This window comes from Anopheles coustani, chromosome 2, assembly GCF_943734705.1.
Source record: "Anopheles coustani chromosome 2, idAnoCousDA_361_x.2, whole genome shotgun sequence".
Taxonomy (NCBI): Eukaryota; Metazoa; Arthropoda; class Insecta; order Diptera; family Culicidae; genus Anopheles; species Anopheles coustani.
The window spans coordinates 58,851,932-58,878,520 of NC_071289.1; the positions used below are offsets into that span (position 1 = coordinate 58,851,932).

Sequence of the window (26,589 nt, forward strand, 5' to 3'; positions counted from 1 at the left end):
CCTATCGTGGTAACACCATAATTCTGGTAGGAAATAATTAATGCCCATTGCTTTATGATGTTTGAACCGATGGAAAGCAACCTGCGATGCGCCGGCGGGTTGTTATTGTGGCCGCGCGCATGCCACACCGCCGCCACCAACACCGCGGCAGATGATCTTATTCCGACTAGATCGTTTTTCGTTTTTCCCTCCGCCACACTTGAGCCGCCGCGCGCATGTTTCGCGTGTAAATTTTTCCACTTTATGCCCGCTCGAGGGGATGGGAGAGTATGTTAGGCCAGAAGATCTCATTCCGATCGTTCGCCGGCGTATAATACCCCGGGCATGAGAAATTTTTGTCCGTTGGCGCGCCCAGCCAGGAGAAGCGGAGGAGTGGAAATGTGCGGGAAATTTGTTACCGGTCGGCCGAATGTGTTGCCCTCATTTGTGTTGTTGCGGTGGTGTGGAATTATTCAATAAATAAAAATCGGCAATAAACTCCCCCTTCCGGGCAGAAAGGGGGGGGGGGGGGGGGGGGGGGGGAAGTGTTAAATATATCTCTCACTCCCGGAGCAGATTAACGGAAGCAATAAGCCGCGGCTAGATCCGTTGTTTACCCTTTCCGCACGAATCTGTAAACATCATGGCTGCTTCGAACGGTGCTTCGGGTTGGGTATGCGTGTATATTTATGTGAAGGGTTAATTTCAATCGGTTATTACAATCGGCCACGGGTGTGGGTCGGGATCATTTCCCCGACGGAATGGTGGCTATTCATCGGTGTGTGAGCAAACATATTGTGTGATTGATTTCCACCGAACGATTTGGAGCGTAAAGTTTTCCCTCGTTCCGACTCGTTCCGAGCAAATCGATCAAACTGTTTAAATTCGCTTGCGGCTCATTTGAGAATATAATGGAAAATGAATAAATCTGCCTTTTTAATACGCTTTCGGGGGACTTTGATTGCGTGTGATTTTATCATTCGAGGATCCAATTTTCCCGTGGCACGATGAAAATTCAATCTTCTCCCAAGTTCCCATGGTTGGGAGCCTTCCGTTTTGCTGACCTCAACCTCCCGCTGCGGATTGGAAAAGGAGAAAAAATGAAGAACTGAAGTGAGCAAAAGTGGTGGCGGCCCCCCTTTGTGTGTTGGGCGGGTGCCGAGATTGGAATGAATAAAGAAAAGGGAAAACAAAGGAAAAACAAAACATACAGACACATAAAATGAGCGAAATGGACCATCTTCAGACAAATTACCCCGCGATGCTTCTGATGACGATTACTTTTCCTTTACTGGCCCCGCTTTGAGGAACCTCTCGAGGAAGAAGAAACTCCATTGTGCGGTGTGTGCTCCCGCTGTATGTGCCAGGTTTTGTTTCTTTCTCCGCCAGTCCGGGGAGCGACCTTGTTTAACCATCCATTTTTTTTCGTTTCCCGCAACGTTTTACATCTTACCACGCCGAGGAGGGATGTGTGGGCCTCCTAGGGTTAAGGTTATTTCTTCCTTTTTGTTTTCTGTTATACACTTTTCTTTCGGCAATTCTTTCTTCTTCAACATCTATCGAGCGCGCTCTTCGCCTCGGAAGATGAACAGCAGTGTGGGTCGCGGTTTTCTTTTAGACTGAGCGTCCGATGGCCCACCACCGTGGAACCACCACAAGGAGTACCTTTGAACACTGATACATACACACACATACATGTACGTTAACACTCAAATGTTGTGGTGCCCCATTGATGGCCCCTCCAAATGATGATGAGATAGTTTTCCACCGCAACCAAGTAGCAACATACCAACCGACCAGAGGATAGGATCCTCCGGCATTTCGTGGTCACGGTGTCGGAAATGGGAAAAAGAGGAACACATGGCAGTGTGTCTGAGTGTGTGTGTGTGTGTTAGTTTTGGAGCAACGGCGCCCTGTCAATCTCACCTTTGAAATCTTTCCACCATATTATTGGCTTATTAACCATAACGAAGCGATTTGAAATTAATTACGAACGGTGAAAGAAAACTGTAAACATTTGATCAAGTGCAGAGTGAACGGTTCGGGTTTGTTGGTCGTTAGGGGTTCGGTCCATATCGTGGCGAGATGGAATGATGAAGCTTGCGATCGCGTTGTGAATGTCCGACCATCATCGGCGGTCCCGGATGGTTGGCGAGCGGAAATGAGCAACACCTTCACATTTGGTTGCACACGCCCTGGCCACAGTGATGGTGGAAAACCCGATCCATCGTAATCTTTACCGCGTGTGATGTTTTTGGGCAAGCCGTTTTGGGATGATGGAAAACATATTCATAATGAACTCTCATGTGCTTTTGGTGGAAATGAAAAATCTCTATCGTTGAAAAAGCAGTGAATGGTGAATTGAAATGTGGAACACCTAAATATTGCCTGTGGATAATCACGTCGGGAATGTAAAGGAAATTATTTCAAATGCAAACACCAAATACGCCGCAAACTTCCAAAAGGGAATAGAAATGGTGAGCGGAAGGAACAGAATTCTTCTGGAAGAAAAAGGTTTAAATTAGAAAAGTAGTGTTTCCGAACTCGAGGAGAATCTTTTCTCATGAATGTTTATTCTGGTCACACTTTCTCTTCTTTCATAATCAGATAGTTGTAACTTGTCACATTTGTTGAAAACCAATAAGCGGATTGTACCATCTAATGATCGCGTTCGATTGAATCTCCCTGTACAGCCGTTCCGTGTTTTCTACTGTCTGGAAATTAATTACGTTTGATTTCGCGGCAGCTTTCTGGCGCCTCTGAAGGCCACACATATACAAAGCCCATCCGAAACGGACGGTCGATAATTAAATAATCATAACAATTACATCGAATCATGGATTCATTTTCGGTTCAAACTACATTACGCCTAATTTGCCTGCTCTTAACAAATCATAACCTCACTTAACACTCAATCGATGATCATCCCAATTCCATCACTCACCCACTCACCCCACCCGTTAGATTAATACGCGACCACCCCCCCTCCCCCCCCCCCCCCCCCAAACAACACCCGCCTACACTTTGCATTTCACAAACAAACACCACACATCTTCACGTACGGTTTTCCAACAGGCGCGTTCGTATTGCGCAAACTGCTGCTCTCGATTCACTTACTTTGCTAATTTTCAATCCCCCCCTCTCCGTAGTTGGTTCTTTGAGTATGTTTTGGTTGGTTTGGTTGCGACCGATGTGGTCGGCCGTTGAGGGAAACAGTAAGGAAAAAAAATTCGATCTCCTTTGGCCAATCGCTCTCTTACAAGAAGAGAGGTACCATTGTGTTTAGCATAATATCTTGAACCACAACAACAAAAAAGAAAACAAAGTATAACCACTCGCCCTTTTATAAGCCACCAAAAGCGTGAAGCTACTAATAAACACCGCGTGTCTGTGGTGTGGAGAAAGCAATTCATTAAAAACTTTAAATGTAGAGTAGCCACGTACGCGCTTGAGCGCCTGCCAGCGGTAGCCACCGCGGACGATGTTAAGGTGCTGTTAATTTTCACACGTTCTCATTTTCATGACCCGTCTGTTGGTCTAAATTCATATCTTTCGTTGGCCAACAATTGATAAATTGTTACACGAAATTTACACGAGAAAACAACACTCTTCCTTTTAGTTATGTATACATTAGTGCTAAGTTGGTGCGTGGAATGTAAAAGTTTTATGTATACAAGCAGTTGAAGGTTACCATTCCCTTAATGGAGGAAAATTAATATTCTTATGTCTCACTCTCCTGTTCGTAGTCACCATTTCTTTTAACAACATCCTACTCGAGCACACCACATAGGCAAACATTGACACCAGACAATTCTTATCCGCAACATTTCCTCAAACATAACATCAACACAAACTCATCTTGGTGTAACAAATTTCATTGGTTTCTCCATGGCAACGATCTACACGCACTCATTGTGTACTCATTGTGGTTTTGCAAACCCATTCTTCCTTTCTCTACCTACCTTTCGCAGGCAACATTACCAGACTATCAACCAATCGAGAACTACCGCTCCGAGGACGATGAAGATCGCGACCTAGAGGATCCGAGATGGACACCCGGCCTGTACATTGATAATGATCTGTTGATGTACCTGACCGCCGCTCGTTCGATATCCGCCTTTCAGGGTATGTGCGAGGAAGATGGTTGTATGGCAGCTAGTCGCGACGATACAACTATAAACGCGTTTGATGTTGTAAGTATGCCTAGCCCAGGCCACACCGGTGGGGCGCCACCATCTTCTCGTTCTTCCCAGTCGTCCTCCTCACCGTCAGCATCCGTTTCCTTTACGTTCTACTCGCAGCTACACGACTCGGGATACGACGCCGGTAAAGCACTAGAGGCACTACTGAAGTGTCCCGTCACCAAGGGAATCGAGAAGAAGTGGACCGAGGAGGAAACGAAACGCTTCATCAAGGGTTTGCGTCAGTTTGGGAAGAATTTTTTTCGTATACACAAAGACCTTTTACCACATCGGCCAACGGTAAGTGGAGGGGATTTAACATTGGTTCCAACTTAATTAAATTTAAAATGTTTAAATGTTTAACACATAATATGCGGAGGGGTTGCTTCAGCGTCGATAATGTTACCAAATAAGAAAATAATTTTTAAAAAAATACCCATAGGGTAACTGTACCAATAGTGGTGCACTTAGTACTGTAAATATCAAATAGGTGTGATTTATGAGTGTTAAGAACACAATATTCTACATATTTGAATCAATTATGATCGAAACATGACTTTTCTTTTGAAAAACATCTATTTTCACCGTAAACCATACAAAATACACGAAAAAAAGCGTATTTTTCGTCCTAGTCGGTTGCTCCTATTATGGTGGTATGGTTCCTATAGTTGTGGTATCGTGTTCCTATAGTGGTGGTAGTACGAAAAACTTGAATATATTTTGACTATTACTTATTTTTGAAGCATATTTCAAACAGAACGGTAAAATACTCCTTGACCATGGAAAATTGGTGGTTGTCATTGAAAAGACTGTATTGATTTACCGAAATATGTCCAATTTTAATTCATAAAAAATGCTCTGAATATTACAGCTAAAACTATAGTATATACGTTATAGCGTATCCCTCGCCCGCTTTCTTTTTTCTTTCCTCTGCTTCTTCTGCTGAGCCTTATCTCCAGTTCCGCTTTGTTTATTTTGTAGAAACAGAATAAAATCACTAAATTTACCGGATTATATTAGCCAAAACCGGAATAAAACTAAAATATACTTGTGAAAAAATCTATGGCTACTATAGGAACAACTTGGGTTTTTGTGCCTATAGTGGCACTATAGTAAAAACTATAAAAATATAATAAAATTATGCTAAAATGCACTAAGTTCGTATAAATCAATTATATTGGAGTATGTAAGTAGCGAAATCATATGGTTTTAATGATTTTGTAGTGATTTATAGCCTTAAGGAAATCATGATATTCGTTATAGATTCTTAAGGAATGCAGCATGTTGGGACAACCTGTTTAGAAACTATGAATTTTGGAGCTTATATATTACGGAATGAGATGGTTCATCTTTTTAACACTCCGCAGAAGATCAAAGAACATTTCATAGAAGAACAAATAACTCCATTGTATATATATCGGCGTAGAGCTAAGATTTTATTCCACTACAACCACTATTGGTACTAGCTCCACTATGGGTGCACTTACCCTATAGCATTTTTAATCTATATTTCTGCAGGAATGCTGAAAGAATGAAGTGTTGTAGCATTGTTACCAAAAGTTTTGTTGTAAACTCAAAATCTACAATTTATCTCAAAATATGGAATTATTTCGCCCAAAAGTTTGAAATAATAATTATCAATTAATATTGAGCGATTCGAAGAATTATCTCGACTTCGACGTCTCGAAGGGTTCCTAAAAATACCTGCACCAAAATTATGTTTGACAAGAGATCCAAAAAATACGATAGTTCCTAACAGTATGGGTATGTTTTGTGTTAATCAGTTTATCATGGTCATATCTCAAGAACTTTATTCTTATTTCTGCTCTGAATAAATTGAGAATCCACAACATGTTCAATTCCATGAACTAACCGCTACTGCTGTTAGCTTGGCCAATTAATTAATTGCCAATGGCTGTGAAAATCGTTTGGGGAGATTCATTCATATGAATCTTTCAACTAAGATTCTTTCAGCTACATTCATCAAAATGCTGCATATTAACATGATGAAAGAATCCTCATGTTCCGTAACTGTTAAATTTTAGTAATGTAAGAAAGCAACATTCGAGTCATAGAAAAGTTTTTACTCTAGCAGCTCTCTAGTAACTCTAGTCTTACGCTTACTTTTTTTTCAAGCGTTATGTTTTATAATTGCCAGCGTTAATTGATGAGTGTGTATGTATGTTTTTTTTGTCTTGTTCTAGCCGGAACTGGTAGAGTTTTACTATCTGTGGAAGAAGACACCGGGTGCCAATCAAAACCGGCCCCACCGGCGACGACGGGCGAGCTCGCTGAGACGGCGCAACACGCGGACGAACAGTAATGCGAGCAGCAGCGGCACGCCACCGAACAGTAGCAGCGGAAGCAGCAGCAGCAACAATAGCGGCAGCAACAACAGCAAGAAGGAACAGACCCCCGAGCGCACCGTGACGGACTCGTCGTCGTCCCGACCGTCGCCGATCGGCAAGGAGGAGAACAGCTCCGTCACCGAGGACGACGTGAGCGAGTGCGACAGCGACTCGAGCGCCAACAAGGCGTCCGCGGCTGCAGCGGCAGCGGCAGCGGTAGCCACCAGCAGCGGCAGCAGCAGCAGCAGTAGTAGCAGTAGCAACGGTGGTGGTGTGGTGGTGGTCAGCGTTGGCGGCGGAGGTGGTGGTGGTGGCGGTGGAGGGGGAGGCGGAGGAAGTAACAGCAGCAGCAGCAGTAGCAGCAGCAGCAGTAGTAGCAGCAGTAGCAGTAGCAGCAGCAGTAGCAGCAGTTGCAGCAGCAATAGCAACAGCAACAGCAACAGCAGCAACAGTAGTAGTAACGGGAGTAACGGCGGCGTCGGCGGTTCCGTCGGCGTCGGAGACTTTACGACGACGGCCAGCAGCGGCGGCGTTGGCGGGGGCAGCAGCGTCGGCAGTCACGTCGGTGGCGGTGGAAGTACGGTCACCGGCGAGGAATCTCCGTCGAGGATGCGGACCCGCCAAAAGCCAACTAAGGAATCGAATGCGACGAACGCGAAGCGACCTAAGCGTGGCGGTACGGAAACACCAGAGCAGCAGTCGGCGGCCACCAATAGTAGCGGTAGTGGGGGCAACACCACAAATACGGCCGGTGTTGGCAGTGGTACTTCTGCAGCGGCGGCTGGTGGTGGAAGTGGAACAGGAGGCGGCAGTAGCAGTGGTGGCAACCAGGATAGTCCAAAGACACCGAACAAAGCAAGCAGCAGTAATGCCAGTTCCTCTAGCACTTCCCAAGGCGCCCCCGATGGTGGTAAACATTCGACTTCGGGTAAGGTCAAGGGATCATCCTCCGGTGGGGGATCGTCATCGTCAGCGGCAGCATCATCATCGGGCAAAGCGGAGACGACGACTCCCAGTAAGGGCAAGAAGCGTGCAAACGAACTCGAACAGGACGGGAACGACGACGGAGCGAAGGATGGACAGAAACGCAAGCGATCCGACAGCCCGGCGGAAAGCATCACAACCGACAGTCGGCCCGGCTCGGTGTTGGATGAGGCCGAATCGAACAGTGAAGCCGCCACGGAAGCCAGTGGTACGGCCGGACGCACTCCGACGCCTGTACATGGAACGACCAATAATGCGACCGGCGGTAACACTTCCGGAGCCGCCACGGATACGACTGGCGGAACCAACGCGAACAAGGATGACGAGAAAGATCCCCTCTCGCTGGGACCTCCAGCAGCGGAACCGATGGTTACCGAGTCGAACGAAAACAGTAGTAGCAGTAATGCGACCTCCTCAACGGCCACTACCAAATCTTCGTCCGGTGGCTCGTCGGAAGATAAGGACGATGATTCCAATGCGGGTGCGACCGGCGCTGTCATTGCATCGGCGGTAGCGACGGTTCCAACGGCAGCCGATACTGCCAAGCTGCCCGAAACGGAAGACATTACGCCACCCTCGACGGCTGCACCGACACCGGTAGCAACACCCGGGTCTCAACCGGCATCCACTGGCACGTCTGGAACTCCGACAGTGGAAGGTTCCGAACAGCAACAGCAAACACCTTCGACCGACGATCCAGCCAACGGTGCTGCGGATAGCAAACCACCCTGTCTAACGACCTCCAACGAGCAGGAGATGGCGTCCAAATTGGCCAACCTGAAGCAGGAAGCGTCGGCAACGACTGGTAGTGCAGCGCCACCATCCGCTTCTACCGGAGCTTCAGCGGAGTTCAACTCGAAAGATGTGTTTATCAAAAAGGAACCGGGTGATGAGTCGTCCGCCGGTACCGGAGCGCCCGGTGACCAGCAGTCGTCCAGTGGTGGAGCGAACGCGTCGGCACCAGGTGCTGCTGCTGCATCCACGACAACTTCATCCTCCAGTGAGCCGCAGGATTTGAAGCTTAAGATTGAGGTTAAATCCGAAGCCAAACTTATGCCTGGTGGTGGTGGTGGTTCGGAGTCTTCATCGGTCACTCACGGTGGAAATGGACCGCCACCTGGGGAGATGAAGTACGATCCGGAAAATCTCGTCATGAAACCGTCGCCCTACGATAACCACATAAAATACGGCCATCCGGGCGACGAAGGTATGAAGTACGGCGGAGGAGAACACAAGTACGGCCCTCCTCCGCCGCATCCTCACAGCCAGCATCAACCTCCGGGAGGAGGACCTCCGGGCGATCCGCAGGGTATGAAGTATGGCAATTCGTCGCAGGACGAACCGCTCGAGTACGATATGAAGCGTTACCCAGCGCACGGCGGACCTCCTGGAGGAGGACCTCCAGGGCAGCCGTCGGATGGTTCCGGGCCGTTACCCCTAAAGCTCGGCGGAGAACCTCCGTCCGGACCGGCGGGTGCAGGAGGTCCACCACCACCTGGCCACCTAAAACTGTCCCAGTATCCACAGGATCTGACGGGGTTAAACTTAAAGTATCCGCCGCAGGATGAGCGCTCTAAGTTTGCGCCTTCGCCCGCATCGGACAGTGGCAGTGGAAGTGGAGTAACGCTTCCACCGGTCGGACCGCTTCCGCTCATTCCGAAGAGTCACTATCCGGATGCGGCGCAACTTAGTATGCTGCGGCAACACTACGAGCAACAGTTCAAGTACGACCCGATGGCCGCGGTGAAGTACGGTCCTCCGGGAATGCCACCGTTCGGTCCCGGCCCACCCGGTCTCCCAGGGCACCATCATCCGCAGCACCACCCGTTGGCCGGCTCACTCCCAGGGCAGCCACAGTCACAGCCACAAGATCTGAAGTACCTTCCACCGGAGGCGGGTCTGGGTCCGCTCAAGTATCCACCCTCTTCGATGGCCAGCGACACTCCGACGCCTCCGGGCAGCGGTGGTCCGCTGCTGAAGAACAGCTTCTCGGCGGACAATCTAATCAAGAGCTCCAGCTCCAGCTCGAGCGGCAACGATTCCAACCCGCTCGACGTATCGGTTTCATCACGGTTGACCGTCACGCCGAACCAGGACAGCCAAGGGAGCAACAGCAGCTCACAACCGACGGCCCTCCATGGCGGCGGCGGTGGCAGTGGAAGCAGTATCGCTTCGCCACAATCCGGTGGCCCACCACCGGCGTTACCACCTCACAGTGCCGCATCATACCCCCCGGGACCTCACGGCGGTCCACCACCTCCGGGTGGTCACCCAGGTATCGTCAATCCGGGCCTGATGCCATCGATGCATCACGGACCCAACTCGTCGCCCGTACCACCGACGTCCCAAGCGGGTCTCGGTGGTCCTCTCGGTGGACACCCGCTCGGTGGACCACCACTGGCCCATCCCGGATCGGGTGCCGCCCCACCGCCACAGCTGTTACCAACCCCGCCCGGCGGAAGCCCGTACCATCGGGGTCCTCCGCTACCGCCCACATCTCTACCGAACTCGTCCGCTTCCTCGGTATCGATGGCGCCTTCCTCGAGCTCGGTGCTCACGTCGACGACGGCATCCACCTCCTCTTCCGCGAATTCCCACTCGCCCGCCCCGATGCGCCTCTCGTCGTCGTCCGAAAACAATGGTGGCCCACCGTTGCCGATGTCGCACCATCACCATCATCACCATCATCATCGACCGGATCGTGGTGGCGATCAGCGTGACCAGCCACCACCTTCACGACCCGGTGCAAATGATCTACCACCGACCCGTGCTTCCCCTATCAACTCGCTGCTACAGGGTGTACCACCTCCGCACGGAATCCTCTCGCATCCACTTCCGCTGCACTTGGGTCACCCGGGCATGCAGCTTCCACCGCATCATCCGGCACACCTTGCCGGTCCCCTGGTGGGACACGCCGGATTACTACCTCCTTCGCTAGCGGGACACGGTGCGGCTATTCCGCTCCTCGGTGGACCAACTCCGTCCGCGCTCGGTAGCTTGATGGAGGTTGCGGGCGCTGGCCGACGTTCGCCCTCGAATCCCCCGCCCGGCAGTCTGTCGGCTAGCGGGACACCACATCCTCATCTTCCACCCACCTCCATGCACCAATCGGTGAGCGCACTGGCCCAGTCGCCCTCTACTCCGACCGGTGGCCCACCTTCTGGATCGTCATCCGGACTGAGCCGTGCAAGCCCCAGCGTACCACCGGGCGGACCAGGAACTCCCGGCGGTGGGTACCCGGGACCGGGCCATCATCATCGTTCCAGTTCTCCTGCGAACTCGACTAGCTCGGTCCTATCGCGTGCCAGCCCAATGCACCTCGGACACCATCCGTCGACGCCGGGTGGCAGCGGTGGTGGTGGTGCAGGTTCATCGTCATCGGCCGCCGCAGCAGCAGCGGCAGCGGCCGAACGTGACCGACAGATGATGCGCCAACAGAGCCCACACATGACACCACCGCCGCCGACTTCGTCCGCACCGTCGACGTCCTCGCTGATCTCGAGCCCACTGAGCAAGATGTACGGTGGACCGTCCGGGCAGCGGTCGCCTCCGCCCTCCCATCCGTTCCGACCCGGCGCATCGCCTCCGGTCATACGACACCCCCAGATGCCTCTACCTCTACCGATGACGGGCCCGATCGCGGGCATTCCCGGCTCGGTGATGCACCCCTCACAGCCCTATCCACTGATGCACCCGTCACTGTTCAACCCGCATCACCACAACCCATTCTACGCACCCTACCCGTACGGTCCGGCCTATGGTCCGGGCTTTTCCTACATGAAACCGGGTGGATCCCCGCTCGACAACCCGATGCTGCACGGCCATCCGACGGCGATTCCACCGCCCCGGCCGGAAGACGCACCGGGTCCGGGAGGTCCCGGCGGTGGTATCCATGGGAACGCGGGTGAAAAGAGCAAATCCTCCTCCGGTGGCAAGTCACAGCAACCGCAAACGTCGTCCTCGTCCACCTCGTCGGTGTCGTCGCTATCCGGATCGGGCGATCGCTCGAAGCAATCCGGATCCGGCTCGTCGTCCAGTGGTGGCGGTAGTAGTGGGCACTCGAACGCCTCGAACCAAAGCAGCTCCAGCGGAGGCGGAGGACCTCCGGGAGGTCCGGGCAGTGGTGGACCATCGCCTGGCAGTGGAGCGGCGGGTCCTGGTGGAATGGTGGGTATGCCCGGTGGACCTCCACCGGGAGGTCATCCCCTCAGCGGTAGTCCGTTCCATCCAGCCGGGCCACCGCATCATCACTCCCCTTACGGACCTCCGCAACCGCACAATCCGTTCATCGAAAATCAGCTGCCACCGGTCGGTGGAAAACCCACCAGCCATATGGATGCGCTGCGAGCTCACGCGCATGCCGCGGCCGGTGGAGGCCTTGGGCCACCACCTGGTCATCATCCGCATCACCATCCCGGGCACGGACCACCGCCGCCACCTGGCGGACACCATCCGGCGCATCCGAACGAGCCGGTTCACATCGAAACGCTCGATATCGATCCGGATCCGGAGCCACCGTCCCCTGTCCATGACATGAACCGTGGTCCGAGCCCCGAAGCCAAACCCGACGACACCGAATGCCACCGATCACAATCGGCTATGTAAGTGTGTGGGAAGCTAACAATGATATTTTGGTTCAATGATAGAGTTGGGTAATTTACATATTTCGTTTAAGAATCTGAATGACTCTTTCCTTCTATTTTGAGATTCGTGAATATCATTGTTTAATTCAATCTAAACATTAAATTAAATCTAAATTATAATGAGGTTTCCAGTAATGCACATTTTTCTATACGGTTTGCTATTATTCAAGCAATTGGTATCTTGTATTAAACTCTGCCTAAACTCTTTCCATGAGCAAATATGCTTGCGTATAGTTGACTCTATTATATTGTGTATTTGTTTGTTCTTTTCATCATTAGCTTTGTGCGACGTTGCGATCGAGGTGACTACAACTCATGCACCCGTACGGATCTCGAGTTCAAACCGACCCCCGACTCCAAGCTGGCCCGTAAGCGTGAAGAACGCGATCGCAAGCTGGCGGAAAAGGAACGGGAGCGGAAGGCTCAGCAAGCGGCCCAAGCCCAGCACCAGCACCAGCAGCAGCAACACCAGCAACAACAGCAGCAGCAACACCAGCAGCAACAGCAGCAGTCGCACAATCCTTCGATGCATCCACACCAACCCCCGCCATCCCATCCACACCATCCGCAGCATCCGAGCGTTACGGCGCACCAGCATGCCGTTGCCGCGGCGCACGCACATCAAGCTGCCGTTGCGGTGGCCGCTGCTCAGCAGCATCACCACCAGCAGCAACAGGCTGCCGCAGCACACCAAGCGGCCGCTGCTCAGCAGCAACAACAGGCCCAGCAACAGGCGCAACAGCAAGCACAGCAACAACAGCAGCAGCAGCAGCAGCAACAACAGCAGCAACAGGGTGGCAAACCGGGCAGTGCCGGTCCTGGTGGTTCCGGGCCAGGTGGTGCTGGTGGTCCACCGGGTCCACCACCACCCGGTCATCATCCGGGCCATCCGTCGCCCGGACAGCAGTCAATGAAGCCAGACATCAAGCCGTACCCGGACACGCCCGCCCTACGTCAACTGTCCGAGTACGCGAGGCCTCATGTTGGCTTCAGGTAGGTGTATTGTTGGTCCGTTGTTGGCCCGCCGCAAGCGACAACTAGGGAACCAGCACTCTCCTTCCACACGTTCGCAATGCAAACCAACAAGAAAAAACGCCCTAACATTTTCGGGATCTTGAGTCCTATTCCAACTTCCCGCCCCTCGTCACCTTCCGCTTCTTGGACCTTACAGCGTCCAGCAGAAGAATACTGTCGTTCATATCGTTCTTCGCTCGTTGGTTTGTGGTCGTACGTTTTGCCGCCTTCTTCGTGTGCGTTGTTCATCTTTCTTTTTCTTTTCTCTTTTTCGAAATATGTGTACACTCTTGTTCCGGTGTGCTTTGTAGTCCCGTGGAGACGATGGTCCCGCCACCATACCATCCACTGTACAATAGAGAAAGGTATAATATTAGTGATTGTTTCCTTTTATTTTCTATATTTGACCCCATCATTCATTCTTGTCATCTTTCTTTAATTTAGTGCGTGTGTTTACCACTCGTTCCACACAATTCGCGCTATCAACCCGTTTCACAAAAACATTATAATTACATACGGCTTTTTTGTTTTGGTTCCATCTATATTTGGGAGCAAATGCAGTACCAAAATTCAATTTGCGCTTTGCGTTTCTATTTCCTTACTTTGCTGTTTGTGCGTATTTTGTCCCAATTATTAAATTTTTATTTTTTTTTTCTGTTATCCCACCAAAGTATCATCAGTCAGCTTTCCATATATCCGGTGTCGTTTTTCATCCGCTTTTTTCATTCAGAATTGGCTCTTAACGCTTTGGAAGAGTTTGCAAATAACACGAAACTAACGCATGATTTGCATTCTTTTCTAATCAACGATATCCGGGAAAATCATTCCCTCCACAAAATTCAATATCATTTTGTATGCACGATAGGCTGCAGAGGTATACACACAAACACGCACACGCACACTCCAATTCACGAATACCGGACCTTATCCATAGTTTTCGAGAGGAGGGAACCAAGAGAAACGTAACATTTTGTTTGATAACTTTTGATTCTCATTTTATTTTAACTTCATTTTTGATTCATGCATTCATACACATTTCAATTTATTCTAATCGGTCTCATAAGCTCGCAAATAATTTTCATAAACTAAAAGTTCATCGCACTACGTATGTGCCATTATTTAACAAATGCTTATAGTCTAAATGTTGGTAAGAGGAATAAAAACTATTGAACAGTCATAATCACAGTCATTTGATAACATTTATAACACAATTTATAAAACATATTTTTATTCCGATTTTTTTTCTTCTTTTCTTCCCCTCTCAACACGTGTGTACCCGCGTGCGTGCGTGTGTGTGTGTGTATGTATGGATGTATTTTTTCCGTTCCGCTCTACCTCCATAACGACGCCGGTGTGCTGCTCGTTCGTTCATGCAATGATATTGATCGATTTTTGCGAAATTTCTCCGATTAACAGGGACATCTTTTTTAGGGAATTTGAGGACCTTAAGAACGCACAGCAGGGCATGGGCCCGTCTCGATTGGACCAGCACTGGATGGAGTACTACCGGATGAGGTAAGCGGATGAAAGATAGTTAGAGATTGCGTTTCAAAAAACTCATTTCGATGTTTGTTTATACTTTTAGAGGGATGCATCCATCGCAGTTTCCTGCACTGTACGGAAATCCGGCTGCTCTGGCCCAGTTAGAACGAGAACGAATAGGTAACGTATCGACTACTGGAATGATAGACGCGCGCGCATGAAATACGTCGCGATCGATGATCCAGGAGAGAATGATCTCTAAACTTGTTGATCATCCTCCAGCCTCCTCCATCGTCACGTTGTCCTCTATCGGCGACATTTCTTTTGTTCTCTATCTACTAACTACCCTCATCTTGTGTGTCCTGTCGTTACTTACCCGGCGTTTTTTTTTACGTTTTTCTTTTCTCTTTTTTGCATTTCTCTTTTCTTCTTCACTTCCTTTTCTGTGTGTGTGTGTTTATGGAATTTGATCACGAAATGATTTTCGCGCCACCTCATAAAATTGAAACACACCACCCCGCACGTTTTAATTTCCCGCGCGCCGCGCAATCGTCCGCAATGATGAACCGGAAAACGCTCGGAAAATTCCTCGTACTCTCAATCAACAACTTCTTCTACTCCCTCAACCCGCCACCAACGACGATGACGACAACGACGGCTACGATCGATCTGGCTTGGGCGCGTCCTCCGTTGCGTTTATGATTTGTTTCTGTTTTGTCCATGTACCTCTTTTCCACCAACATAACAAACAAACCCGCTTGTGTCCGTGTGCTCCGTCCGTGTCCGTCCGTACCGTGCCGTGCTATGCCGCTGGCCGTATGCGTATTTTCTGTTTTAAATCCCAACTTATCAACTTTAATTTTTATCTTTCTCTCTCTCTCTTTCTCTCTCTCTCTCTATTTCAATATTGTAATTGTCGAAATGTGGATGCGAAAACCGAATACCTACTACGCCGTTGCCTCAACTGCGGCCACTGCCACCACAACACAACTGCCACCTACTGAACAAAAAAAATCAAAACCCACCGCCCTACCTACAAAACATTCTTCCCTGTCCGCTTCTCGGGGGGAAAATGTGTACCGTGTATGGGTTGCGGTGGGGAAAAAACAAAAACAAACCGAAAATTATGCTCCGTTACTGAACAATGTTCAAACGACCAATGGCCACCTCTCTGCTGTTGTTGCTATTTTGCTGTTTATTGCCCCACCTATCATGGTGCTAAAACTCACAATTGCCCTTTTTCTCTTTTCTCTTCATTCCATTTTCTATTTGGTTGACGTATGGCTCGCGTACTTATTGCTGCACGGCCGGTCGGTCTACACCACGAACACACTCACACGCAAACATGTATTTTGGTGAATTTGGTTCATTGGAAAAAAAAACAAACCACGATAAAATCATGAAACGATTTGACGCCATTCCGCCCTCTTGCCCACACACCGAACTGAAACCATCAATCATCTGCAACCCGCAACCGATGATAATCCAATGCGTTCCAAACAAAACCATGAAACGTTCGCTCTTTGAACATGATGGAACTGTAAAATGGCATGATCCAAACAAACGAAACCCAAATCAACAACACAGGCTTGCCACCGCATCCTGTCGGGCTGGATCCATCCGATCCGATGGTACGTATCAGCATCGAATCGTCAATCATGTTTTATGTTGTTGGTTTCTGTTCACTTGTTACAGTTGCGCTTGGCTGGCGAATATCACGCACACTCCCATACGCACTTGCACTTGCATTCGCAACAGCAGCAAGACTCGGCGGCAGCGGCGGCGGCGGCAGCGGCAGCGGCGGCAGCAGGTTTTCAACTACCACGTGAGTTTGTATTCAAAACAAAACAGAAAAATCCCAAGCGAAATCAAATTTCAAGAAAAGTGTTGTGAAGCCATTGACTCTATCTGACACATTGAGACACATTTGATCCCAGTCGAAAAAGCAAACAAGCATCTTTCGTGGCATCATCCGTACTTCATCTTTACTGATCTCTTCACACGATCTCTCCATTCATCACGCATCTCTATTGTTCGATACTCTATTTCCTTCGCTAAATCTACCTACCTAAATCAAAACAAACACGATCTTTCCGGTCGATCGATTGCTCGTGGCTCCCCAATCCCTGTATCTGCTTCGTATTAGTTTTAGCATATCTTTCCTAATGTCCGTCGCGCGTAATCATTATGATCGGCTAATTTTGTTCATTTAATTCTACATACCCTTTCCACCCCGGTTTGTGATCGTTGACTATTTTCTGTTCGTTTGTCATCCTACTCCTCATATTCATCGTCGCCGCCTACCACGTTGTATTTCGAAAATCCGCCAAAAACAACAATTATGTCATTCGATCTCTCTTCCGTTGGTATTCGTGTATTCTAATATTTATACCATTTTATCATTCCATGTTGTTGTGCCTGCCCGCTGCTCTCTCTCTCTGGTGCTAATTGCATCCACAATGTTGGGGCGGGAAAATTGTCGTTCCCGAATTGTTTCATCTTCACAGCCAACGTACCACCCTATCCGCGTCCGAATGTGTTAATGCCCAGGGATCCCCATTCGGAGGTGCTTTTGCGTATGTCCTATGATCCATTACAGGTAAGTCGCCAGCAAATGCTGAATTTTCTAACAAGAAATTACACCTCACTTTGTATCCGTGTCCAATACCCCATTTTCTTTTCCTTTGGCTGTCTCAACCCCCACCTCACGTATTCAATCTTACTGCGAACGTCGCGGAGAGACCGATATTAAAATCGATTTAATTAACACAGTTTCTTCCACCAGGCCGCTGAATTCCAACGACAAAATGCATTAGACCGGGCCCATTCGCTGCACGAGCAGTACCTGAGGTATTTATGATGACTTATTGTGGTGGATTTTGCGCACAAGTCGGCTAAAATTGGGACTATCGAAATTGTGGGAAGAGGCCTGGAAGATCTACCTGGCCATCAGCATTTGATTGAACGGATTTTTTTTTAGCTTTTTGTCGTGTTTCTGCGGCGACGTTATTAATGGTTATCCGTTATTTTATCCACTCTGTTTTTTTGTAGGCAACACGAACGCGAGATGAAAGTGCGAGCGCTTGAAGAGGCAGCCCGAGGCGGAAAACATTAGAGATACACCATACGTTAGCAAAACACACAAAAATTAGTCACGCAAAAGGAAAATCCTTGGAGGTGTTTGAATAATTCAACACACGTGTTCTAAAACAAAAAACGAAAAGAAAAACTAGCTATATGCAACTCTATCCACCAACGATCCTTCCTAATAGTTTCTTCCCCTATTTGACCAAAAAGAAATATTTGACAAACAAAATGAATTTGAAAGCAACACAAAAACGAATTCACACACACTCGCTTGAGGTACACACATTAGAAGGAGAAGAAGGAAAACGAGAGCGTAAGCGAGGTGTGAATCAACCAACCGAATAGACACAAATGGTGACATTGGCATCACCATAAGCAAAGATGAGCAACGTCGACAACTTTCACGATTAGAGTAGATATAATTTAGTCGTTTTTTCTTTCTCTCTTTAATTGTAGTAGTTCGGACTTCGTTAGTGTTAAGCTAGCAAACCTAATACGTTCCGCCGCGCGCAAGGAGCTCTAGTTCTTTTAACAAGACTGTACATAGTTTTTGTTTTTTGTGCCCTAGCCTCTCTCTAGGTCATGTTCGGTTTAAAGTAAACTGATGCGTCTACTTTTTTATCAATTAAAATGTTGCGTATGCATTTGCTTTGTCTCTCTGTCTCTCCATCTCTCTTTTTCTCTCTCTCTCTCTGATTGCGCTTAGTGTTGAGTACATGATCGGTTTGGTTAAGGAAGGAAGTTTTTCACTCTTAAGTTGAGTTGTTCTGCCTGCCATTCTCCAAGAACAAAGACACATCACATGTAGTGTCTATTTGTGTCCAGCTTGGAATCGGATTGCACATTGGGTAGAGGATTAAGTTAATAAAGATTGTTGCAAGCAAACAATGAACACATATTCGATTGAACAAAAGAGAAAAAAACTCAAATAAATTGTATAAAACGATACAAAACTACAAACAACAATATTAGTATGTAAGTAGAAAACGATATATATATATTTTATATTTATGACGATAGGAGGAAATATATACTATACACACAGAGAGAACGAGAGATAATAAGTGCACCGTAGCATTGAAAATTGATGCAGAAGAAAAAACACAGGAAATGATAGCGGGCATACATTATGCTCGTGGCTGCATTTGCAGTTGCGATCGGGCAGTTGAGGGCCAGGCAAACAAAAAGTAAAACTCACAACGGAATCAACACACAAAACAAATTACTAACTGGCGCGCGCGCACACACACCCACACCCCTAGTGTTTTTAGTTGTAAAATGTTCATCAGCGGTGTAGTAACACAATATTTAGCTACGTTTACAACATTGTCGATTTTTGCACGGGTAGTAAAGAAGAGATTCGCGAAGATCTTTATTATTGTACGGTATTGCGCTAAAAAGAAACAGAACGACAAACATGCTTATATATGCAGATTGTCTGTGCGTACGTGTGTGTGCATGAGTATTTCGTGAGCATGTGAATGGTGTGTGCGGGGTTTGTGCTGCGTGAGTATCGCATTTAATAAAAAAAAAACCCCTTCCAGGGTTGTATAGAGGAAGTTATATAGAGTAGTGTAATAAAAGAGAAGGAAAACTCAAGACCCTTTATCTTGATGAGCGCCCCTTACGTATTATTAAATGGCACAGGGGTCTCCCAGGCAAGCAACCAAAATTTCGATGCAATGATGCATTGGATCGGGAAGGCGGACACAGACATGAATTACTATAATAATCATAAGCATATAAGATGTAACGAAGGCGTGAAGGTGGTGAAGGCGTGTTTTGGAACCATTTCTAAGTGTCTATATTTATGAGAACAAAAACATAGATGTGTGTACGGATCAGCTGGCGATCATACACGATCGTACAAGGCGACCGAATGGCGTGAATCGAATTGATTAAAAGTGTGAATGTAAAATGCGTGGATGTGTGTGAATGACTCACGGTTAGACTGATGTTACAGATAGTGCATGATAATAAATTGTATGTATGCGTTCGATAGAAGACTGGTCTCCCAAAAGAAAAATAAACAAAACAAAAGATTCACAGTAAAACGTGTAATCCACTGTACACAGGATAGTTTGAGTTTGTGCTTTAAGTTGAGGTCCTTACGGACGTACAATTAGGAAAAATGCCTCATTTAAGTTTATACTCGTTTAAGTGAAGCTTTTCATTTACTCGGTTTACTGTGTCATTGCTGTCCCAGTTGAACACCGATTGTAAAATATTTTGCTTTCAAGATTGATGCATAATAACTCATTGGGTTTCGGTGTTGCATTTGCGCCTAACCAGTTTACTCAAGGCAACAAATTACAGCATGACGATCGGTTGCACGCATCGTCAATATGATGGTATGTGTATATTTATACTAGAGAATTTTGGAAGGGTATGCACTGTCCCATTACATGACTTTGGACAGCCCCCTCCCTTTCCTTTCCGTTCCACGGGTGCGATGGGGTAATGTTAGGAGCATCTGCTTAGCTGTCAACAGATGGCAACAAAATTATTAAGCTTTGTCCATCGTAAGTAATCTAAATTTACCCAAAAGAGATAAAACCCGGGAATCGAGTATGACAGCGATCGGGCCAAAAGCGCATAGACGGATTGGTACGATCGAAGCGGGAATCTAAAAGGAATGCAAACACATATTTAATGTATAACAAACAGAGGTAAACATTGAATTAAAGCAACTGAAAAAAGAGAGAGAAGAAAAATCATAAAAACAAATCAATGAATAAAAAAAAGCGGGAGATAAAAACATGCAACACATCTACACAGGCTCACACATACATTCACAAACCCAAACAAAAAATTAATATAGTATTGAGTAAAGTATAAGGCATAGATTTGAATAGTAGCGTAAATGGTGTGAACTGACGAACCAAGAGAGAAGAAAAAGGGCAACTGCAGAGAAGACAGTGAGAAGAATGTAAAAGTCGCTATTCACCGAGACAAAAAAAAAGAAGAAAGATATAAATATATAAAATAACATGGAAACAAATCAGAAAAATTGATACTGAACTTAATTATACTCACTCGTGCGTAAAGAAAACCGTGCGCTTTGGAGGTAGAGGTAAAGCAAAAGGTGTAGTATACAGAACCGATACCTTCAGTGAGAGCAGGCCAGACTAGAGGATAAACAACTGCGGTGATGATCGATGAAATATATACGAATACTGACGAAAGTGAAGGAAAAAAGTGTAAATGCTGTGTTTTATCAAGTTTATGCAACGATGGCATGGTGACTTACAATCGGAACAAATTCATGTTAGCAAACGGTAAGTGAAGTAGTTTTCTTAGTAACACTACACGCTACACTGACAGTGGTATAGTGAGTTAGCAGTACGCCGTTCCATCGCTTAATTTACTGGTACATATAATTATGTTACATCAAATACTCGTTTGATGCTTGTAAGTGTGTTTTCAGCTTTCATAGATTTAAACGGATAAAAATAAAATAAAATGCATCGCTGAATTAATGAATTAAAGGAAGCTTTTCCAATACTTTATAAATAACAAGATTATTACTACAAGTGGGAGAGCCATTGTACGAGCCATATGAACAGTGGCTACAATTTACTCAAATTTAGAAATGCGTAAAATTCTAAAACATCGTTTTAGTCAAACAGAATCAACTTTATAATTGTATACATAGTGACAAGAAAACTTATTTAAGAGCTATAGGACAATGTGATAAACAACATACATTATGCAATATATTAATATTTATAAAACAAAACAAAAGTATCACAGAACAAACTTAAACAAATGAACAAAAGCCTGAACATGCCTATACGACTAACATTTTGTTTTAATCCTTATATCTTTCACCGTTTTGCAACTCTTTGTATCAATATTGCCGTAACATGACGGCATATTTGAAATACGTTCTTACTATTTTGATGTGCAAAACCATGTTTGTACACATTATGTCCATGACCAACATTACTGAGTATGCCATACATTATGTTTAAAAACTGTTGGATTTTTGTGTTACGTACAAGGAAAAACAATATCACATTGGATTTTACTTAAAAAAAAAACAAAAGTGCAGTTAAACTGAACACCGCTTCGAAAAAGATCTTTCAATGTCCAGTAAACTTAGTCATAGATAATCGACTTCCATCGCGTGTGCGGACTCTAATTATCCGGTTACACTACCGGTTCGCAATTAAATATTGTCACCTCGGTTGATGTTGTTTTCCCACTTGATAAATTAAATTAGCATCGGCATTAAGAATCTTTTTACAATATGTTGCTCAGGGTAGACGATATTTAATTAGTGAAAAAAATTAAGTACGAAAATCAAAAACCTTTCATTTGTTGATTTACTCGGGTATACAGGTCGTCGGTGCAAAAAGTGAGGTATACAAAATAAAAGATTCTTGCTTTAATATTTTTAGTTATTTTTAGTTGTTAAAATTAATATTAACTTCCCCTTGTTTTAGTTTGTAGAAGCCTACGTCTAAAAAATCCAAAAGAACTCACTTTTGAATCCACAAATATTTCGATTATCGTAGCAAAACTTACAGCTTACTGTGATGTAGCGATCGCATGGATCCATTGAAAAGTTTGTGGTAAACAATTAAAGTAAATACTGTTTTTTAATTATTTTGAAAATGTCAATTAAATTGAACATTTTTTATGTTGTATTTAGTGTCCTAAATTACATGAAAGATTTGCTAGATTTAATACAACATTCCTACTCTTTCCAGTTACTATCGCTGTTAGTAACTGGAAAGAGTAGGAATGTTCTGAGAGATTTTTACTTCCATACATAGTTTTCAATTGGACATTACTCTGACGCTCTATAAGTGTTCAAACGAACGCTGGCGAAAATGGAAGTGCCTCTGAAGCCTTTGTGATGCACCAGGAGAATCGGTACATCATCCCAGTTGATTACGCCGGACGCAATCTCACTATCGCTATCATTTCCCATTATTGTCACACGGGGCCCCAATTGTGACCGCTAAAGCTGCCCACTGTTCGTGCGACATGCGCTTTGAGAAATTCAAATCAACCAGCGGATGAGCAGCAGCATGTGCCGTTGTTTTTGATGCAGCAGACGGGTATGTTGTTTTCAAGGCGTACGTCACCACTGATGTTGCTCTGTCCGTGACGGATCACGTCTAAGACGGCGAACCGGTCGAGACCTAATGACGACACCGTGCATCTTGCGGGTTCGCAAACCGGGGGGTTGAGTTGTTTGCGTTGAAAGCTTGTTTCCTGCTTGGAGGGGCTGATAGAGCGCTACCGTCATCGCACGGGTAAGAAGTGATAACAGACGACGACGACGTCTCTCATCTTTTGATGTGTGCGGTCCTATCAGCAGCATCGTGGCATTAATGAAGGGCAAGCTGTTCTACCATCCCCACAACTTGATAACTATTTGATCTTCACACAAAGAAGTGGTCATCAAGAGATGGTGCATTTCGCACGTTCTCTTGAAGTTTCTCAATTTGATTTTTGTTTAAATATTGACTGGAGAATTTATGAATGGTATTATTAATTGTTTATTCTCCTTACTTCCACAAAATTCCACATGGAAGTTTCTTCGTTTTTCGGTACCCTTACCAAATCTCCCATCACGCGCGGGAGGACACACCACTTGAAGCTCCGTACAACGGTCTACATGCGCGCGATAGGAAGGGAGAGAAGTTGACGATTAATTATTCAGCAAATTGATAGCAGCCACTTCAGCATTTGTCACCGCAACGCATCGACGAGAGAGACGAAGAGAGAGATAGATGAAACCTCGCGGACTGGCTGCTGGGGAGGACCAGAAACCGAACGCGGCCATCGATCGACAGTTCCCGCCGCAACGTAGCCTCGAGCGGATGCAAATTTGGTCAGCAGCGCTCTCGGACAATAAACTCCGCAAGTTCACGGACAACATGACGGTCACGGTGGCGCTCGTGCTGGCCGTGGTCCTCCTGGTGGTCACTCCCGGGCAGGCGAAACATTTGATCGAAAGCCAGGAACGGTCGCTGTTCGATGCGGCCGTAGTGAACGATCAGCCCGTCGTGGGCATTCTGTCGCAGGAGCTGTCGTACCTGATGACCCAGAACTATGGTGACGAGGGGTACGATAGCTACATCGCGGCTTCGTACGTGAAGTTTGTCGAAGGTGCCGGAGCGCGTGTTGTTCCTATCTGGTAAGTTTGTGTGGTCTATTACGCATAGTTGTGACAATGAGGAAAAATAGTGTTTGACGTTTAAATAGAAATTCCCTTAAAATGCTTTTTGGACTTGATTTCGGTTAACCGTGTCGAACCCAAAGACCTCTTTAATTTTTATGGGAATTCTTTATCGTCAGCTGGTGCCAATTCAATGAGTTTGAAACATGTAATATGTTAGTCTCAGTAGAAATAATACTTCTGGATAGTTACTTACTTTAATTCTTTTTTTGGGGTAAAAATTTTAGCAGCTTTGAACCAATTTTTCTACATCTACATGTGACCATGTAAAGTTGATTTGAAGAAAAACATGAGAAAAATTGATCTGAAAACTAGACAAATCTACAAGCACAATTTTAACAAATTATTGACACGGACCAAAACCATGTTATACTTAATGTATTGTGGACATGGTGTCAATATTTTGTATTTTTCATTTCACATTTCTGGACTTGTAAAGAAGTCTCTCCGCGTTGAGAGAAAGTAACCATCCGCGTAAGAAAAGTAAGTTTCAACACATTAGTTTTCTCCTACTTTAATAATAATATAAAGTTATTACTCACCACGTTTTGATTGAATTTCAAATTATTAGTGATGAAATATATGAATAAGTTTTTTAAATTTTCGAATTACTAGTTTCGAGAAAAAGTTTCTGTGTCCACCTGCTTTGAATCACTTATTTTATAAACGTTAAAATTACGACATATTCAACAATATTTCGTGTCTTATGACGACTGTTTAGAACAACACCTTGCGGTTACAATTTATATAAAATTCGATAAGTGTACTAAAGAGGAGATATTTTAAAACCTAAAATTAAAGAAAAACGATTCCAGGTATCAGATTTCGAGATAGGTGCTTACGCTAATAAGCGCCTATTCTTCTAAATTAAGCTTTATTTAACAAATTAACCCAAGTAGGAGCATCGTAGAAATCACTTAAAAACATATAAATTTAGCGTTGCGCAAAATTTCGATAATCATTTTGGCCGCGGATGTCATGTTTTTAACTGGTGAAAAGTTTAAAACGAAAAGAATGAAATTAAGAGCAAAGAATTTGAATATTGCTATTTAATATTAGCTTTAAATGAGTTAATGATTGAAGCAATTTGAAAGATTTATCACTACTTTGACCGTCACGTAGTTCCGACGACATACCGTACTAAGGTCTCTATGCCTTTGTTTTTCGAATTTATAGTTTTCACAATGTCAAATGTTTGCATTCGATTCCCGTTTTACCCAAAGGATCAATCAGCCAGCGGAATACTACGAGCAGATTATGGCCAACCTGAACGGAGTGCTGTTCCCGGGTGGAGCGACATGGTTCAACCAGAGCAACGGTTACGCCGATGCGGGCCGCCACATCTACGACATTGCGATGCGATACAACGAACATGGCGACTACTTCCCGGTGTGGGGCACCTGTCTGGGATTCGAGCTGCTCACCTACCTGGCCGCCAACGGCTCGGAACATCGGGCGCACTGCAGCTCCAACAGCCAAGCGTTGCCGCTGAACTTTAAGGACGATTTTCGCACCAGCCGTCTCTTTGCCGATGCACCGAACGAGATCGTCGACATCCTGAGCAGCGAACCGGTGACGGCCAATTTCCATCAGTACTGCGTGACGGAGGCTAACATGACCGCGTACGGATTGGAGGAGGATTGGCGCGTGATGTCGGTGGATAGGGATTGGAACGGCATGGAGTTTATCTCCACCATCGAGCACAAGAGGTAAACTGTGTTTATTAAAAGGTGGCAAAAGGGAGACAGAGAAAAAGATGGCCCGTCGTTGAATGATTTTTGTCTGTTTCCTCGCCAGATATCCATTCTACGGCATTCAGTTCCACCCGGAAAAGAACATCTACGAGTGGGTGCAGAATAAGAACATTTCCCACACGGCGAACGCAATCCAGGCGGCACAGTTCTTTGCCGATTTCTTCATACACGAGACGCGCAAAAGCGACCACCAGTTCCCGAGCGAGACAACGCTGGATCAGCACGTGATCTACAACTACCAGCCGACCTTTACTGGCCTGAAGCGGTCCAGCTTCGAGCAGTGTTACATGTTCAGTGGTAAGGTTCTGGGCGAACAACCCGGATTCCCGTCCGAGCAGCCCCCCGCTGGCGACGACGCTGACTCCTCTGCCACCGCTGTCTCACTCACCTGCATGCTTTCCGTCGTACTAACCACCCTCGTCACGACCATCCGGCTGCATGTTCATGGCTAACGAATCCTCCTCCTCTGAACCATTCTACCCTCCACGTGGCCGTGTTAATTTTCGTTCGTATCGCAACCAATTGAAGATCGGTGGCATCGGTTATCCGGTTATCTTTGTTAACTCATCGTATTTCTCATCATCTCTTATTTTTTCTACCTTTTCCCTTTCAGCAACGGACAAAGTGCTACCAAAAAAATCGAAGGCCCGTGGTAAGAAAAAACCTACCCTGTAAGGCGGCGTTGTACGTCTCTGAAAAAACAATCGATTTCAAAGCGAAGCAATGGGGGATACAATGTTGCAAACAATGTATACCCTCAGTTATCAGCATTTTTGGAGATAGGCGAAGACGTTCAGGTGTTCTAGTAGATTTTGATGATACGGAAGTCCTAATAAAGGGTGATTGGGTAGTGTTAAACGAGTGGAGTCGGGATGGCCCTCGGAGGTTAATATAAAGAGTCATACACGTGATGCAAAGCAA

At 46.3% G+C, this 26,589-nt stretch overlaps 2 protein-coding genes across 2 annotated transcripts in view; both read left to right on the forward strand.

Annotated features, from left to right (window-relative positions):
* The window catches only part of LOC131263798 (trithorax group protein osa), a 112,360-nt gene extending 93,754 nt beyond the window's left edge, over positions 1–18,606 (forward strand). The window contains exons 5-17 of the mRNA XM_058266056.1: positions 3,951–4,172; positions 4,281–4,460; positions 6,365–6,773; positions 6,843–12,093; positions 12,415–13,128; positions 13,461–13,514; positions 14,566–14,664; positions 14,735–14,811; positions 16,219–16,262; positions 16,327–16,456; positions 17,139–17,230; positions 17,417–17,481; positions 17,683–18,606. Coding sequence (XP_058122039.1) covers positions 3,951–4,172; positions 4,281–4,460; positions 6,365–6,773; positions 6,843–12,093; positions 12,415–13,128; positions 13,461–13,514; positions 14,566–14,664; positions 14,735–14,811; positions 16,219–16,262; positions 16,327–16,456; positions 17,139–17,230; positions 17,417–17,481; positions 17,683–17,746 — 7,401 coding nt within the window. The 3' untranslated portion in view covers positions 17,747–18,606. The remainder of the gene's footprint in view (positions 1–3,950; positions 4,173–4,280; positions 4,461–6,364; positions 6,774–6,842; positions 12,094–12,414; positions 13,129–13,460; positions 13,515–14,565; positions 14,665–14,734; positions 14,812–16,218; positions 16,263–16,326; positions 16,457–17,138; positions 17,231–17,416; positions 17,482–17,682) is intronic.
* A 4,959-nt stretch (positions 18,607–23,565) lies between these two features.
* On the forward strand, positions 23,566–26,587 carry LOC131262668 (gamma-glutamyl hydrolase-like). The gene is made up of 4 exons (XM_058264721.1): positions 23,566–23,872; positions 25,138–25,623; positions 25,712–25,965; positions 26,282–26,587. Exons 1-4 carry the CDS (start codon positions 23,613–23,615, stop codon positions 26,341–26,343), a joined length of 1,062 nt encoding a protein of 353 aa, XP_058120704.1. The 5' UTR covers positions 23,566–23,612; the 3' UTR covers positions 26,344–26,587.
* Positions 26,588–26,589: the final 2 nt, after the last annotated feature.

Coding starts and splice junctions, on each gene's coding strand:
- LOC131262668 (XM_058264721.1), top strand. CDS start 23,613: ATGACGGTCACGGTGGCGCTCGTGCTGGCCGTGGTCCTCCTGGTGGTC. Junction 23,873..25,137: donor GCGCGTGTTGTTCCTATCTG/GTAAGTTTGTGT, acceptor TTTTACCCAAAG/GATCAATCAGCCAGCGGAAT. Junction 25,624..25,711: donor TCCACCATCGAGCACAAGAG/GTAAACTGTGTT, acceptor TTTCCTCGCCAG/ATATCCATTCTACGGCATTC.